General features: G+C 35.2%; 1 protein-coding gene across 1 annotated transcript in view; it reads left to right on the top strand.

Annotated features, from left to right (window-relative positions):
* Positions 1 to 18880, top strand: part of POLR2B (polymerase (RNA) II (DNA directed) polypeptide B, 140kDa) — a 49102-nt gene extending 30222 nt beyond the window's left edge. Inside the window, exons 14-25 of the mRNA XM_008577868.1 lie at positions 3157 to 3311; positions 4128 to 4326; positions 4645 to 4813; positions 9077 to 9173; positions 10407 to 10501; positions 11810 to 12060; positions 12142 to 12231; positions 12488 to 12595; positions 13557 to 13670; positions 14076 to 14236; positions 17798 to 17993; positions 18671 to 18880. Of these exons, the coding sequence (XP_008576090.1) occupies positions 3157 to 3311; positions 4128 to 4326; positions 4645 to 4813; positions 9077 to 9173; positions 10407 to 10501; positions 11810 to 12060; positions 12142 to 12231; positions 12488 to 12595; positions 13557 to 13670; positions 14076 to 14236; positions 17798 to 17993; positions 18671 to 18760 (1725 nt within the window). The 3' untranslated portion in view covers positions 18761 to 18880. The remainder of the gene's footprint in view (positions 1 to 3156; positions 3312 to 4127; positions 4327 to 4644; positions 4814 to 9076; positions 9174 to 10406; positions 10502 to 11809; positions 12061 to 12141; positions 12232 to 12487; positions 12596 to 13556; positions 13671 to 14075; positions 14237 to 17797; positions 17994 to 18670) is intronic.
* The last annotated feature ends 22 nt before the right edge of the window (positions 18881 to 18902 follow it).

Raw genomic sequence — 18902 nt, 5'->3', positions numbered from 1 at the left:
GGGGTTTTTTGGGGGGGGGGGGGGGGGTCTGGCTGGTACAGGGATCTGAACCCTTGGCCTTGGTGTTATAACACCATGCTCTAACCAACTGAGCTAATGATGGATTTTTTTTAATCACTAAAATATACTGTGATCTTTATTATTCCCCAAAAAAGGGTTTTTAGTATGCTGTTTGAAGGATATGGCTAAGGCTTTCGATTTCCCCAAATATACTTTGAGGCCTATCTAGGTGAAAGTGGATTTGGAGGGAAACTAACACCCCTTAGCCAGTAACTGGCCTCCTTTATACCTAGCAAAGCAAAGTAGAGAGTTTGGTTGCTCCAGTCCCTCTCTAGCAGGCAGGCCAGGGGTTTTGACCCTGGCTTATTTACAGCTTGAAGGTAGGAACAGAATGCTTCACTTGAGGAAGGCAAGGTTAAGAGAAAGCCCAAGAACAAAAATTGCTGCAGTTTTTGTGATTGAGAAATTTGTTAATAATTACTGTTGACTGTGTTTTTCTGCTGAGAGTCTTTTTTAGCTTTTCTGTGTTTTCTAGGGTAAAATTAAATTCTTCTTTCTGTTTTAGGCCTCCATACCTTTCCATGGGCTCATGCCCTCAACCTGGAATGTTTGAACTCCCTGCCCACTATGCCTCCCCAAAAACGAGGAATAGGGAGAAGGGTGCTTATTAGTTTTTTGGTTAAATCTCACTTATTCTGAAAAATTTATATTAATTGTCTTTCAAGACACCTTACCTGACTGCCTAGTTTGATTTAGATGAGAGATTGGTCAACTCTTCCTGTAAAGGGACAGATATTAAATATTTTAGGCTTTGCCCACCATGCAGTGTCTGTTGTGTATTTAACTCTGCTGTTGTAATGAGAAGCAGCCATAGATAATAGATAAACCAAAAAAATTTATTTACAAAAACAGGTGGTGAGTGAGAACAGATTTGGCTTTCAGGCCCTTTGCCAACCCCTCCGATTTAGATCTCTGTGACTATATATAGCATATTTTACTTAAATACCACTGACAGAATTCTTATACCACACAGTAATTATTGATTTATTTGTCTACCTCGCTCACTATACTGTTAGCTCCTTAGAGGCAGGGAATACGTCTTAATTTGACTTTGTATTTTCAGCTCTGAGCATAGTGTCTTATATATAATAGGCATTCAGTGTTTGTGGACCCTGTGTCTTTGGAGTAGGCATTTTAATCTGTTGGAGAGTGATGTTGGAAGCCTGTAAGTGGGAGAATTGTGTATATTTTTCAGATGTCTGGAACTCTTTCTTTTCATTCATATTTTCTAATAACCAGAGGTGTACATTTACCCATTTCTAACTTGTTGGACCTGTTAGGTAGGGTTTCCTATCAGTAGTTCTCTCTAGACCTACTAAAGAACACCTGTTTCCTTTGGAACTCAATATACTATCTGGCCTTTGAGGGGGCACAGCTCAATTTATATCCTCCTGTTAAGACAGTAGAGCTAAATTTTATCAGGAATGTTAGTCCTCTAAGAATTCAAGGGAGTGCATTTGAAGGTAGTATCTTTTCTTGCAATTTAGAATGCCAGTCATGGTATTTTTGCTCACAGACTGTGATTCTTCTTACTTTGCTTTCTTCTTTTTTGGTGGCTGATCAGTAAGGGGATCCGAACCCTTGACCTTGGTGTTGTCAGCACCATGCTATAACCAAGTGAGCTAACTGGCCAGACTGCCTCATGTTGCTAAGGATAGGAAGTGGGCTATGAACATGGAACATTTTCTGTTTCTTGGCTTTTGATGCTTTATTTTTGGAGAAGAACTTGATGTTTTTGATCAAGCTTTTGTGATTTACCATGGTTTTTATACTGAGTAACCCTAATCTTTTCCTTTCTTAGATAAACCCAATTCTTTCTGTAGTAAAAGGATCCAGATGTGATTTCACTTTTCAAAAGTACTTTTGGGGGGGAAATACCAATCTATTTTTCAGTTTCCCAACTCATTGGCAATTCATTTTTTAATTGACATCCAAGATTATATATTAGATCAAAATAATTCACTGGAAATTCTTATTTGTTTCCTTTTTGACTTCTTTCTATTTTTTTTAACTTTATTTTTCCTTTATAAAATATATTTAAAAAATTTATTTTTAATTCTACATGTTTATGGGGTACAGTGTGTTGTTTCAAAATGCATATATTGTGTAATAATCCCTTTTGGGTAGTTAGCATATCTATCACCTAAACACTTATCATTTCTTTGTGTTGATAATGATCAAGATCTTTTCTAACTATTTTGAAATATGTGATACACTATTATTAGCTATAGTCTCCCTAGAGCACCAGAACTTAATGACTTATTTCTTTATATATAAGTTCTTCAGATTTTGCAGTGCTTTTAATAATTCTTATGTTCTTTATTGCAAATTTGCCCCCAAATTTCTAGGAATACATTTTCTAGACAAGCACTGTCTAATAGAAATATAATGTGAGCCACATATGCAATTTAAAAAATTTTAATAGTCACATTAAAAAAGTAAAAAAACAATTGGAAGTAATTTTAATAAAATATTTTATTTGGCTCGATACATCTAGAATATTACAATTTCAACATATTATCAATATAAAATTGTTAATGAGCTATTTTACTTTTTTTGGGGGGTACTATCTTTCAAATCTGTTGTGTAATTTATACTTAACAGCACATCTCATTTCAGAATGGCCACATTTCAAGTGCTCAATAGTCACATGTGGCTAGTAGCTACTATATTGTTTAGCTAAACAGTCAGGCTTATGACTGGCAATGTATGGTTAAGGCCGAGTGATATAGGGCTGGTTATTGAAAGGCTACAGGGTCAAGTATATGTAATTAGCAAAGAGCCAAAATAAGAAGTTGTCATACTAGTGTTTGTGGTACTGAAAAATATTTTCTTCATTTTACATTAACTTTCACAACATTATTACTAGGTGTTGTTTTCAGCTTATAACTACCAAGGTTATATTTTTTCCTCTTTAAAATTTAAAATTATATCTAAGTTTTTAATATATTGAATAATGGTAAACTAAGATTTGTCCATTTTATTTGAAAATTGTTTGCTCTAGAAATTTAGTAGGAGTTTCACAGTGTTTTTATCTAAGTCTTGATAGAGAGAAAAGAAAAGTTCTTGAGACTGTTTTTTTTTTTTTATATATAGGTTTCTATGATCAGAGATATTCGAGAGAGGGAGATTCGGATCTATACAGATGCAGGCCGTATTTGTAGACCACTTCTCATTGTGGAAAAGCAAAAGCTACTTTTGAAGAAGAGACATATTGACCAACTGAAAGAGAGAGAATATAACAACTATAGGTAAAAACATGCAGTGAGAAAAATGTGTTCATTAAAAAAATTGAGATAGAATTTACATGCCATAAAATTAACCATTTAAAAAAGTGTGTAATTCATGGGTTTATAGTATATTTATGGAGTTGTGCAACCATCACCAGCATCTAATTCCAGAATATTTTCATTGCCCTAAAAAATAAACTTGTACCATTAGCAGTCACATTTGTTTTTCTTAACTTCTGTTATCAAGCAAGGGACTTGCAGGATTTTGTTTAAGCATAAAAGTCTTTTTGATATGTTACTCTAGTAATAATAAGAAATAACCTATATAATATAAATATAATATATATAACAAGTATATATAATACAAATAATAATAATAAAGAAATCTAATGAAGAGATGAACCTGCTTTAAAAACTTATTTTTAGTCATGTATAAATGTATATATTTTTATTGTAAAAAAAATTCAAACAGTATGTATAATAAAAAATGTAAAAGGCCCAAATTCATGCTCTCCTCTTCACAAATAATTACTGATAACAGTTGGGCATATATTCTACCAGACCACATTCTGTGTATTTATATACTCACCCCATTCCCTCCCCCTGCCACCTCCACAAGTAGTTTCTTTAAAACGAAGCAAAACAAACTAATAATAGTTATGGGATTATACTTTATAGTATTGTTGAGTAACTTCCTTTTTTCACCGTTAACATTTATATATCTGTTGGAACTCTTTCCATATAAGTACATATAAATATAGGAATACTTTTTATTTATCTAGGCCTAGTTGGTGAAAATATTTCAAGAAATAAGTAAATTGAGTGAATTCTTTTTAGTTGGCAGGATCTTGTGGCCAGTGGGGTAGTAGAATATATTGATACCCTAGAAGAAGAAACAGTGATGCTTGCAATGACTCCAGATGATTTACAAGAGAAAGAAGTAGCTTATTGTTCTACTTATACACACTGTGAGATTCATCCTTCAATGATCCTTGGTGTCTGTGCATCTATTATTCCCTTTCCTGATCATAACCAGGTTGGTAGCACTTAACTGTCTTCTGGTTTCTGAAGAATTGGGGGAAATAACGAACATTAGATGTTAGTCTGTAATTATTTCCTAAGAGAAAAGCCTTTTAATGAAAAGGCTATGAACTCTTACAGAATCAGCATTCAGTGTGCTTGTTGTTTTGTTTCATTGTTAAGAGATGTAACTGAGTATTCTAAGTAGTTATTATCACTTACCTTTCAGAAAAGCTCAGGAACTTTATCATTCATATTTCTGATTTATGGCCAGAGTCTTTTCCTATAGAGATACTAAATTTTCATTTATTTTGCTTTTCATATCTACCTGTAGTCCCCTAGAAACACATACCAGTCTGCTATGGGTAAGCAGGCTATGGGAGTTTATATCACCAACTTCCATGTTCGTATGGACACATTGGCCCATGTTCTCTATTATCCTCAAAAACCACTTGTAACTACACGGTCTATGGAATATCTACGATTTAGAGAGCTGCCAGCAGGTATGTTCAGTTTTGTTCTGCATTTTTTAGGATCCTGCCAGGCTTAACGCACTTTTCTGGGTGCTTGGGAGGGTTAAAAAATGCATATAACACAGTGCCTATTCTCATGAAATTTGTAATGTGCAAAATATGAACATAATGAAAAGGTGGGTATGTGGAAAGTGTTATGATGGAGGTACAAAGTCCTTTGGAGGTACAGACTCATGGAAATGATTGATTCCTATTAGAAGTCTAGAGCCAGTTTCATGGAGGAAGTGGAATTTTAGACTGGAGTAAAGTTGGTGAAGGAGTATTGGATTTGAGAGATGGGTGTGAGATAAGGGACCAGTCAGTAGTCATGTCAGTTGAGTGTGGCTGGAGTGTAAATAAATGGGAGTGAAGCTTGGACTCATTGTGTTGAGAGAGCCTGAACAGGTTGGATTTTATTTTGAGAATGAAGAAGACCCATCCAACCTTTTTGAGCAGGGAAGTAACACAATTAGAAATTTGTTTTAGGAATATCATTCTGACAAGAGCGTAAGGGGTAGATTAGTATCCAGTACTTTTTAGCAGGGAGATAATTTAGAGGTTTTTGTAGTTGTCTAAGTATGAAATGGTAAGGTCCTAAAGAGATTAAAAAGAATGGTGAGTGAGACATCTTTTGAAAAGCACTTGATGGGACTTGGAGACTGGATGGATGTGGAACGATGACAGCAGGAAAGAGAGGAATTGAAAATGTTGGTGTTTGTGGCTTTGGTGATTGAGGTGAGACAGGTGCTGTTGATTAGATTGGGAGCATGTTAGAAGGAAGTAGAGGTTTTAGAGATAAAATAATAAATTCTGTTTGGGATATGTTGGTTTTGAGTTTCTGCCAGCACACTAAGAAGTTATCTTCCAACAGTGAATTGCAAATATGATTTGAAGAAGGTCAAGTCTATACGTGAAGTTTTTAAAATATATTATTGATAATTATAAATTACTATGAAATTGCCTAGGGCAAATTCAGAATGAGAAAAGGACCAGAGGTAGAACTTTGGGCAGTAGGAAGACAAATGAGGAGAGGAGATTTGAGAAGCAGCTGATGAGGGAATCAGGAACTTGGAGGAGATTCTCAAGTAGAGTACACAGTGGGGTAGAATTGCACAGAGAAGTCTGAAGTAATGCGAGGGTTGAATATTAAAGGCAACTATTTTTCTTTGACACTATTATTGTCTCATTATATTAACAGAATTTTGGCTTTGAATGGGGGTAGCATTTATTATTTATTTTATTAGTAAAGTTTGTCTTTAATGGCTCTATATTATAAACTGTAATACAGGCCCTAACATTTTTTTTTTTTTTTTTAAAGATGACCGGTAAGGGGATCTTAACCCTTGACTTGGTGTTGTCAGCACCACGCTGTCCCAAGTGAGCTAGCCGGCCATCCCTATATAGGGATCTGAACCTGCGGCCTTGGTGTTATCAGCACCACACTCTCCCAAGTGAGCCATGGGCTGGCCTTCAGGCTCTAACATTTTTATAGCAAATTCTCATATGTTAAAATGACTTCTTTTCAAAATCTTCCACAAGGGGTTACTCTTGTCCAGAAAAACAAAATCTGTTAGATTGTCTACAGTATGCTTATATTTTTGGGCTATGCTGCAGTGCTGTGTTTTCTTCAAAAGTTAGATAATACAGTGTCTTTACGGCTAGAGAAGAAAATATAGTGAAGGATTGGATTTGAAAGAAAATGTTCCTTGTTTTGATACTGATGTGAAGTGGAGAGGCATGGCTGGTAGGGACTGCATGCCTTTCACTGCTATTATTCATTTCTTCTTCAGCGTATCTTTTAAAAACTTTTATTTTGAGAGTATTTCATAAAAAAGTATATAGAAGTTTTAAGACTAGTACAAAAAATTTCTGTATTCTCTTTATCCCGATTTCCTAGTTAACATTTTCCTATATTTGCCTTATCATTCTCTCCCTGAACCCTGAGACGGTAAGTGGCAGGTCTTAAACTACATCAGTCTTTAGTTTTTCAGTGTGTGTTTCCTAAAAACAAGGACATTTTCTATAGTACAAGTATCAAAATCAGGTTAACATTGATACCCATCTAGTCAACAGTCCCCAATTCATATTTTGCCGCTTGTCCTAATGATGTCCATATTGGGTCTAAGATCTAATTTAGGATTGTGCATTGCATTTAGTTGCATGTTGTTTTAGTGCATGTTCTTCTCAACCTGGAACAGTTTCTCAGTCTTTCCTTGTCTCTCATGATTTTGACATTTTTGAAGAGTCCAGGTAGATTACTTCGTGCATTGTCTCTCAATTTGGGTTTGGGTTTTTATTCATATTTCAGATTTTGGGTTTGTTGTTTCCTCATGATGATATTCAGGTTATAAATTTTTGGCAGGACTAGCTTAGACATGATGCTGTGTTTTCAGTGCATCATATCAGGAGGAAGATGCTGTCTATTTGTCCCATTGCTAGTGATTTTAACTTTTATCATGTGATTACTTGTTAATTATAAAAGTATTTTATATTTATTAGTAAGTAATATGTATTAATGAGATAGTTTGAGATGTTGTAAATATCCTGTTCTTTGTCAAACTTTCAGCCATTCATTTTAGTGTTGACGATTGTTGCCAAATGGTGATTTTCTAATTCCATCATTCCTTTCGTTTTGATGCTCAAATTATGCCACATTTGGACAGTGGGAGCACCTTCAAGACAACTCCGGATAGGTCCTCATCATTCTTTAAGCAATTCCATACATTTTGCCTCATCTTGTGCTTTTCCCCTTCTAAACCTGGACTCAGACATTTCTCATTTTAGTGGAGAAGTATTTAGTATTTAGTGGATAGTATTTAGAAACCGAAATCTGGGTGCTAGGTGTGCCATTGCTATTAGAATGTTGTCATTTGTAAGTCCTTTCAGCTGACATTGCTAGAAAGTATATGTATGTACATTTACACAGACACCTGTCTCTGTTTGTATGTATTAACCATGAGTTTACAACAATATCTCCCATCTCAACCCAAGACCATAGTGTTTATTGTAGAACTCCATTCTCTAATAGTGAGAAATCTGGCTCACTTTGTCCTCAGTATATTTACTTATTTACTCCATATATTGAAGTAATCAATTTTCTGGCCAGGCTGGTTGAATTCTTGGCGCTGGCCCTGCCTAACATGCCAACCACATTGACCAAATTCTGAGCCCCAATTTCCCAGTAGGTAATTACTATTTGTAGTCATGGCCACCCCTTACCTGCACCTCTCTACTTATTGGAACTGTTGCACCTCCACTGTACACATAAAGGAGTAAATGAATGGTGTGTGTTCTCATGATGGGTAGGTTGTTTTTTATAAGTTGAATTTACCTTTAAGGAGGCAAATATAAATTCCTGTTTATTCAGATTTTAGACAACCAAAATATTCAATCATGCAGATTTTGTTTCCATTGTATTCTGTAGTCATAATTTTTATTCCAAATTTGAACTATTTAAGTTAAGATAGTATGTTAACAGTAGCTTTAGAGTTGAGTGTATTTTAAGTCTTGGAAAATCTGATGATTTACATATATGTGAATTATGTTCATTGAAACTCCACTCACATTCAACTATTATTTCTTATATTACAATTTACTATTTTAGAGTATGTTTTCATTTTTTTGTTGTTGTTGTGTAATACTTGTTACTTTCTTTATGGTCTTATTAAAAGTAGTTTTAGCAGCGGCAACAAAGAATTACATTGTGGCAGGGAAAGATAAAGCCCCTTTTTTGGTGGCATAGGGAGAGAATCTAGGAACAGAATAGCACTGGAAAGAACAATAGGGTAGGTAGTACCAGGTTCAAACCTCAAACTAGAAATCAGGAGACAAGGAGCTGGGGCTTGAGCCCATTTCTTATTAATTTTGGGGTCATGACTAAATTATTTAATTAGTTCCTGATTCATGAGAATAATAATGCTTATCATGTTATGGCACAGGGTTGGTATGAGGATCATGAAACTTGGTTTGGGGAGGCACTTTATAAATATGAGGTGACTCGTATGTATAATCATGATTGTAAGAATTGGGAATGACTAGTCTTAAGATTTGCTTGCATGAAACATTTAGCCATCACAATAGCTGCCTCCTAGAGTGCTATTCCAGGAGGACTAGACACTGACAGTTACCATGATAAAAACATTTATGGCAAATATGATTAAATAAAATGATTTAAAAGAAAGGGCAGTTTTTTGTTTTTTGGGTTTTTTTGTTTCCCAGATGATGCTTCAATGTGTGTTCTTAAATTCACTGCAGGTATCAACTCAATTGTGGCCATTGCATCATACACTGGATATAATCAAGAAGACTCTGTTATCATGAATCGCTCAGCTGTAGACCGAGGCTTTTTCAGGTCAGTGTATTAGTCCGTTTTGTGTTGCTTATAACAAAATACTTGGAACTGGGTGATTTATAAAGAAAATGAAATTTATTGCTTTCAGTTTCTGAGGCTGAGAAGTCCAAAATCTATCTGGTGGTGGCGACAGTGACCCAGGGGTCTCACATTGCAAGGTGGTGGAAGCAGAGAGAGACGACAGACTCTCTTCTCCTTTTAAAACCCTCAGAGCCACGCCCCCCACCACCATTTTTAATCCACCCACTACTGCATGGTCCTACAATCCAATCACATCTTCAAGGCTCCACCTTTCAGCTACCATAATAGGATTTCCCACCTTCTTAACAGTCACAGTGGAGGCTAAGTTTCTAATACATAAAACTTGGGGGACACAATTCAAGCTTCAATGAGTTTTGGGGGGACATAATTCAATCCACTACAGTCTGCTTTCTATAAATTTTTCAAAACACAGATACAGTGGAAATATTATTTTTTTAATCAAAAAAAGTTGAATCTTAAAGATAGGTTTGATTGTTTCCTATTCCAGAAGGCACAAGAAGACCTGGTTGATGGTCACAAACAACTGAAGACTCTAATTTTTGTATCTCTCAGGATTTTCAGATGTTAATATTTTGAACCTTTTTCTTGTAAGCAGATACACATTTGCATTTAGATAATATAGAAACATCTAAAGAAGAAATAAAAATAAACTTACAAGCCATAAATAACTACTGTTAAAATTATGGTATGTTTGCTTTTCATACTTTTTTCTATTGTGCTTCAGTTTGATTGCTTTAGTGGTGCAGATATCAAATTCATGACACACAAAGATTTTTTTTTTTAAACTTGGAATTTGCAGGAGGGTATGGATTTTTTTTTTCTGTGTAATATCAAAGGATAGTATGGGACTAGAGGGTGGACATTTTAGATAAAAATAAAAATTTCTCACTGGAAATGTTCGGGCAGATCCTGAGTGACCATCTCTCAGGGTTATGGAAGGTATTCCAGTATTGGGTCGGAGGCTGGACGCAGTGACCTTGTTCTCACCTAGGTGGTTAAGGTTATGGGTCATATACTTCATGTGTAGCCCATGTGATAGGATTTAACTTTGATCCTTAATATAGTTACTGTTTCCCAGACTCATGGTTTAAATTGTCTCCCAAATATCAATTAAATGAAAAATTGTTAATATATTCTAAGCTCTTCTGTTAAAAGAAAACAGAAATTACCTTTAGAACCATGTGTTTTTAGGTCTGTTTTCTATCGCTCATACAAAGAACAGGAGTCTAAAAAAGGATTTGATCAAGAAGAAGTTTTTGAGAAGCCTACGCGTGAAACTTGTCAGGGTAAGTGACACTGATGTTTAAATTGTGGAATTCAAAGTTGACTTACTGTGGTTTTCTTCAGTAATTTTGCTGGGTTGTGTTCCCCTGTCTGTCCCCCTCCAACCCCCCTGGTATGGGGAGTATGTTTTCATGTCATTCTTGTAGCTCACATTTAAGAAAATACATGTATTTGCCAAAGTCTTTGCACCTAGGAGTGGGCTTGTTATAGACTGTCCCTCCTGGTCGGTCCTGCATTGAGGAGGAAATTAGGAAATCAGAGAGGTCATATAACTTCATGGGACTTACCTCAAAGCCCCATTCTCACTTGTGCTGTGTGTATACTTGTCCTTCAGTTTATATATTTGCATGGGAAATCTCTCCCACCCCCAGATTGTGGTGTGATCATATTTGTTCAGACACAATATTTGTAGACATTTAAAAAATAAATCGAGGAGTCACATTTCTTTGTGAACTCCCTTGTGTACGTATGTGATTAAAATCTGTCCTTTCTCTTGCTAAAAAATAAATAATGAGAGGGTACCTAGCATTTGTTGTTTCTTCTAGAAAACTCAAACTTGCTTCCTAGTTATTTATTTTACACAGACATTTAAAAACTACATGTACAGTGGGGTGGCTGAGATGTTCCAGGGAAATGGGGTATATCTCTGCTACAATTTTGACTCCTAATAGCATTGCATAATGTGAGATATGTTTTATTTCCTTAGATATCTTCCTGTTACTCCATTTCCATTGGGTGTTTCTATGTAGTAGTGAATTGATGTCCAGTGGAGTTAACATTTCATAAGATAAAATTTACAATTTCTTTGTGGGGAGGCTGTGTGCAGAGGGCATAGATATTCTTTCTCATGTAATACAGAGATTAGAAGATGGCAACACACTTATCCAGAATTACTCAGCAAATGTCTGTCGTGGAAGAGTCTGGTTTTCATTGCTCAGTCCAATATTCTTTTTTTCTTTTCTTTTTGACAGCTGGCTGGTAAGGGGATCTGAAGCCTTGACCTTGGTGTTAGCACCACATTCTAGCTGAGTGATCTAACCAGCCAGTCCCAGTATTCTTTTTCTTTATAGACTTTTTCTCCTTAGACTGTGATATTGCCGAGTTCAGAATAGTTTGTAATCTTTGGAATAAGGGAATTAGGTTATTACTAAACATGATTTGTGATGTTAGACATTCTTATGAACTTCTCTGTCACTTGGAACTGATTCATGTACATGGTTTTTAATCTTTGTTGGGGATTATGTAACATTTTAAATACTTTTTTATATGGTAGTATTGTTTCAGAAAATTCCATGTCTGTTTCCTCACAGGTATGAGGCATGCCATTTATGACAAGCTGGATGATGATGGTTTGATAGCTCCAGGGGTTCGTGTATCAGGAGATGATGTTATTATTGGCAAAACAGTCACCTTGCCTGAAAATGAAGATGAATTGGAGAGCACTAACAGACGCTATACCAAGAGAGATTGTAGCACTTTTCTCAGAACTAGTGAGACGGGCATTGTGGATCAGGTTATGGTAACTCTCAACCAGGAAGGATATAAATTTTGCAAAATAAGGGTGAGTATAGCTTTGACCATGTAGCTCGTTTTAGAAAGTAAACCAAATCCACCTAACTAATCCATCTTTGTATGGATTCAGGTACGCTCTGTTAGAATTCCACAGATTGGAGACAAATTTGCTAGTCGACATGGTCAAAAGGGCACCTGTGGTATTCAGTATAGACAAGAGGTAGGTGTCTTTGATTTCCCTCACTCCTAACCCAAAGTTGAACATTTTATTAAACAAAATTTGCTTTAAGAGCCCAAAGATGGTAAAGACTTGACTTTTTAACTTTAGTGTTGAATAATTATATGAACATACCATGCTGAACAGAATTTAGGACATACAAAAAGTGTATGGGGTGGGGGGGCGTCAGTTCTAGTTTTGTAGATAAGAGTAAGAGATGTAAGTATTTTAAAGTCTCTTTTTAAATTTTTCTTTATAGGATATGCCTTTTACCTGTGAAGGTATCACCCCTGATATCATCATAAATCCCCATGCCATCCCCTCTCGTATGACTATTGGTCACTTGATTGAATGTCTTCAAGGGAAGGTAAAAGATTTTCTTAAAAAATGTAGGTTTCAAACTGTGTTTCTTCTAAAATGCTGATAGGTAATTTCTCTCATATTTGAGCCAGGGTAGTTTGTAAGGAGCTAGTATGATACTTATTTTCCTGCTTTCAGATTTGAATAATTCTGCCTCCCTCCCCCCTTTAAAATAGAAATTTGTAAAGTTGTGGCCAAGTCAGAAGTTTTGTAAAATGTACTACGTCCACTCTCTATGTACGTAGATGGTTATCCTTTTGACTGGTTCTTTTCTATAGATGAGGAGTTAATTCATTGGTGGCTGGTTCAGTGTGAACTTAATTTTATAGCTGTATTATCAGCTATGCATGCATCTTTTAGCAGGATTTTTCTATTTTTAAAGTATCTTATTAAGGGAGAATGGCTGTAGCCTAACACATGGGTTTAGGGCTTTAAAATGTTATTTTGCTAGCCTGTTAGTTCAGTCGCTACAGTGTGGTGCTGGTAACATCAAGGGCAAAGGTTTGTATCCTCATACCAGCTAGCAGCAAAAATATACAAAAATCCTTTAGGGCTGGCCTATTAGCTCACGGTTAGCTCACTCAGTTAGTGTGTGTTGCTGATAATACCAAGGTCAAGGGTTCGGGTCCCTGTACTGGCCAGCTGCCAAAAATAAAAATAAACTGTTATTTTTCTTGAGCCATCAGAAGTATTTGGAAGTCTCACTCTTTTTGTACCTAGTCCTATGAATAGATTCCTATTTGAAGGCTTATAATTAAGATTTTCTTTTTTAGGTAAATTTGTTATAAATATTTTATGTAAGATAATAAAATGAACCTTAATATATCACAGCTTTCCATACAGATTTTAATTTCAAAATCTTCCCCTTTATAGGAAGAATTTTTTTTATTGAATATATTTTTATTGATATGTGATTTCTAAGGAGAGACAGAATGAAGCAGCATTTTAAAGAGTACTCTCTTTTAAAGGTGTCGGCTAACAAGGGTGAAATTGGTGATGCCACTCCATTTAATGATGCTGTTAATGTGCAGAAGATTTCTAATCTTTTATCTGATTATGGTTACCATCTCAGAGGAAATGAGGTATATTTTTCTTACAGTAGTAGTATGATATGTGTATTCTTTTTTGTATTTGTGTAGTTTGATTTATTCTTAAAAAATAAAATCTTTTATTGAAGTATATGCACACTTCACATATGTGCACAAATCATAAATGTACAGCTTGAATTTTCACAAAATGAACACACCTGCATGACCAGCACCAAGATCTAGAAAAGAAAATTACCAGAACTCTTTTAGGCCTAGAGGTCCCCTGCCAGTCACTACCTTCTCACCCCCACCCCAAGCTAACTACACTCTTGACTGCTAAAACTATAGATTGGTTCTATTTTGATTTTTATATAAATTGTTTTATACTGTATATGCACATATATTCTTTGAACTTGTTTAATATTTTTAGGTCTGTGCTTCAAAATGTGTCTGTTTCAGGTCCTGTACAATGGGTTCACTGGTCGAAAAATTACATCACAAATTTTTATTGGTCCTACTTATTACCAGCGTTTGAAGCATATGGTGGATGATAAGATTCATTCTCGTGCTAGGGGTCCTATTCAGATCCTTAATAGACAGCCCATGGAGGGTCGATCTCGGTAAGAGAGCTACATCATCATCATTGTTATTATTAATTAGCGTTTTATTATGAAAAGTGTCAAACACATACAAAAATAGTGACAGTGGTGTAATGAACACCCATGTGCCTGTCACCCCACTCCAACAGTTATCAGCTCATAGCCAATCTTGTTACATCCATCTCCCCGCTCCCACTATTATTAAGCAAAGCCCAGACATCATATAATTTCTTCTGTAAATATTTCAGTATATATGTGGGTAACTCAAAAAGTTCATGGAAAGATTCATATTAGCTTTTAATGCTATTTTTCCACAAACTTTTTGAAATACCTTGCTCTTTAAAAGTGGTTCTGAAATCTCTTGATCCCAGGATGAACCCAAAGAGCTTTTGTTGAAGTGAGTTGTATTTATTGATATTTATCATATTATAAATTAAAAATGAGATTTTAAATGTTTATTAATATATTTTAAAAACACTAACAAACCCATTACACATTAACATAAATAACATGTTTAATGAAAAATAAATATATTTTCTGAGTAAATTTAGTGACAAGAGTGACATTGGTTTACATTTTTGCAAATTTCTTTAGTGAGCTGGCTTAGTAGGAGACAGCTGGATTCTTGTATCTACTTCTGCATTCGTTCCATTGCAATATTTTACTTTTCAATTTAAACATATGGGCTTCCATATGAAGATCTGACCTCACACAGATATGTGGTTGGGAAAGGCTGATTTTTCAGGTAGTTGTGGACATTATTCTTTGATACTACACCAAAATGACAAGCTGTAGTTTTCTTAAAGATTAGTTGCAATGTAGAATCTGAAACCATGTCAGTGAATTTATATTTATTATGTTAAAATTCATTGGTTTATCTTGCACTTTGAATGTATCTTTACACATGCATAATTTTATTGCATCATAATCGGTCACTTGGAAAATATTAGTTCACTGAGTTATGGAGATTTTCAAATGTTGACACATTTTATTATACAAAAAAAAATTACGTTTGTTAATATCATCATTAGGGCCGGCCCGTGGCTGACTTGGGAGAGTGTGGTGCTTACAACACCAAATCAAGGGTTAAGATCCCCTTACTGGTCATCTTTAAAACAAAACAAAACAAAAAAAGCCATCATTGATGTCATTAGAAAAGCATTTAAGTATCAGGAAGCTATTAAGCCCATAGTGGTAAATAAAAGTTTCCTGAAATCCTAATTTTTGCTTGAAAACTCAAATTTTTAGTCATTTTTTAACAAGTATTTAAAAATTGTTTTCCTTGGAGTGAAAAGCTCACTTTGTTCATTTTCTTTCATTTCTTCTTGTTCATTTCTTTGTCTGCCCAATATCAAAGTCTGAATTAATAAGTTAACATAGTTGGTGTCAGCTGGTTTTTCAAATAAAAAAGATATGCCATGGTAAGAGTGAGTAGTTCAAAATCACGCAAGTACTTTTCTTCAAGACAGCCATCTTCAGTATACAGCAGAAGTGCTTTATGAGAACTTCCATTTTGTCACGGAATATTAAAAAGATATATACTCCAGGGTCAGGGTTGGACTTTGTGTTTTGATTACAACCAACAAACCATTAAAAAATTATGCAATAATCAGGGAACTTTGAATACTCGATATTCAATAATGTTAATGAGGTACTGTGGTTAGGTTTTTTTTTTTTTTAAGGTCCTAATCTTTTATTTATTTATTTATTTATTTATTTGTTTATCTATCTATCTATTTATTTATTTATTTATTCATTCCATGAAATTTCATTGGAACCACAGTTACAACAATAGGTACAATAAAGTGGAATAATCTTTCTAATTATAGGAAGAGCTAGACACAAATATTTAGGATACAGTCAGGAATAGATGATGCTCAAGACTGCCCCTGGGGCAGCAGTAGCAGCTTTGGCTTCTGGATAGTGTCCAGACTTAAGATGTATTGAAATCTTCAGCTCTTTACCCTGTGTAACTGAATCCCATGATTCCTGCTATCTGGTCAGGAGATCCTCTGTTAGAATATGCTCTAAATTAGTGTCAAGACTTTTCATTCCTTTTTGAAAGTAATCTTCCCAGAGAATGAGTTTCTGAGGTTGGCAAATCCAAAGTTCATCTGGTGGTGGCAACAGCAACCCAGGAGTCTCACATTGCAAGATGGTGGAAGCAGAGAGCAGAGCAGTTTAACGGTCCTAATCTTTTAGAGCTAAGGTTCTCAAAGTGTGGGTTGTGGACCTCCTGAGGGTCAAAACTATTTTTGTGATAATACTGACAACATATTATTCACTTCTTTCACAGCAGATGTCAGAGTTGACATTTGCACTGATGGTGCAAAAGTGATTAAAACAGCTAGCACCTTAGCACAAATCAAGGCAGTGGAACCAAACTTTACTAGCAGTTGTATTCTCTACTCACGTGAAAGGGGGAAAAAGCAGTTTTACATAAGAATGTCCTAAATGGAGCAGTAAAATGACTAGTTTTATTAAACCTTATTAATGTCTCTCAAGTCCTTTTTTTTTTAATCCATGGGTTGCCCTCCATCTTTTTTCCCTTGCAATTTATTTGTTGAAGAAACTGGATTGTTTGTCCTTGAGGATTTCTTGCAGTCTAGATTTTGTTGATCGCATCCCAGTGCTGTGCCTTCCTGTTTTCCTTGTGAATTGCTAATCTAGATCTTGTAAATTAGATCTAGAGGCTTGATGAGATTTAGGGTTTGAGTTTTTTTGGCAATAATACTTCATAGGTGGTGTTATAAATTTCCAATATCTGGTCGCCGTTCTGTGATTTTAGCAGCTATTAGTGATCAATGCAGTCTTTAACTAAACAAGGATTGCACACTGATACAATTCTAATTTTTATCATTCCTTCTTTATAAATTAGCTGGATTACTTCTAAAACTTTGTTTCCTCAGCTGTTTGGTTTCCTGGTGATGCAGTTCCTATTGTAAAGGCAGGATAAATGTTTGATTTTTTTCCTATCAGTTTTCAAAACAAGTTGGTTGTCAAGCATTCTCCAAAGTTGACTAATGATTTTTTTTTTTGTTTTTTGGTTATATTATAAACCTATTAATTTTATTTTCTGTATTTTGTGTATTAAAAATGTTAAGGAGGCCGTCACTATCTGCTTGCCTGGCCATCTGAACAATGCTTTTCACTTTTGTGTTAGGTAAACCTGTAATCTTTCATCAGTTCTTTCAATTACTTTTGCTAGTGTGCAAAAATCAAGTCTATCATTTTAGGCTTGATTGCCTGGAAACTCGTTCGTTGAGAAGCTGCTTTATTTGGATTGACTTTTTTATTATTCACTTTTGAGTATAGAGAATTGAATTCTGAAAAGTTAAATGATAGCATGAGTCTCTCTGTACTTCATTATATTTTATGAGGAAAATTATATGTTGTAGTTAAGAATCTAATTCATTTGGGGACCTTCCAGTACATCAAATAGTTGGCAGGCTTCTCTCTCCACCAGGTATAAGAATTAAAGCCTAGTTCTCCTTTACTAATATCATTCTTTACCTTTGCCATTAGGCAAGATGGTATTTAAAATAAAAAATACAAAATAACCTGTTGTTTTGCCATTAACAGTGATGGTGGCCTGCGTTTTGGAGAAATGGAGCGAGATTGTCAGATTGCCCATGGAGCAGCCCAGTTTTTAAGGGAAAGGTTGTTTGAGGCATCAGATCCCTATCAGGTTCACGTTTGCAATCTTTGTGGAATAATGGCGATTGCTAACACCAGGACCCATACGTATGAATGCAGGGGCTGCCGCAATAAAACCCAGGTGTGTACAGACTTTATTGATAGTTGATATTTGTTTATGATATAACCATGTTGGTATAAACATCTAGGCATATTTACTGTGGTGGAACAGATTGGCATTTTCACAAGTTTGATACCTCTGTAAGATTCCTAGTTTTATTTATTTATATTTTTTAAAAAGATGACCGGTAAGGGGATTTTAACCCTTGACTTGGTGCTGTCAGTGCCATGCTCACCCAAGGAGCTAACCGGCCATCCCTATATGGGATCCGAACCCGTGGTCTTGGTGTTATCAGCATCACACTCTCCCGAGTGAGCCACGGGCCGGCCCAGATTCCTAGTTTTAAACAAGGAAAAAGATAATTAGATTTTTCTAAATACCAGATTTAATGTGGCAATTTCTCTAAGCTGTTCATCTTTTAGAAATAATAAGGACTTATACAAGGAATTTTAGTCAATGAGTTTTTCTTAAACCTTTTAATTGAGGAGGGTGAATATAAATTGTGTCTAGCAGAAGGGGTAAAATACCAAAGCCTTTTAGGAGAAAGAACCACCATAAGCCAAGGTAGCAAGATGAGTGTTCTCAGCCTGCTCATTTTTTTATTATCTGTAGTGCCACGTCTTTACCTTTTTTGGGGGTAGAGAAGCGGCATCACTTTGATAGAGTTTTGCCAATTACTGTTTGTTTTTTCTTTTCAGATTTCTTTGGTGCGAATGCCATATGCATGCAAACTGTTGTTTCAGGAACTTATGTCTATGAGTATTGCACCTCGAATGATGAGTGTTTAACTCTTTTAAAAGATTCTCAACAAGATATTTGTAAATATCTTTGTATCTTGTTTCTCTGATATGGCTTTAAAAGAATGATAAATATGTACTGTGTTGCAATAAAAAACATTTGTTTAATGATTTACGTGCTTTTCTTCTGTAA

This window comes from Galeopterus variegatus, unplaced genomic scaffold (genome assembly GCF_000696425.1).
Source record: "Galeopterus variegatus unplaced genomic scaffold, G_variegatus-3.0.2 Scaffold1594, whole genome shotgun sequence".
Lineage (NCBI taxonomy): Eukaryota > Metazoa > Chordata > Mammalia > Dermoptera > Cynocephalidae > Galeopterus > Galeopterus variegatus.
Note: the sequence above shows the minus strand (reverse complement) of the source record. Positions and strands in the feature narration are given on the sequence as shown.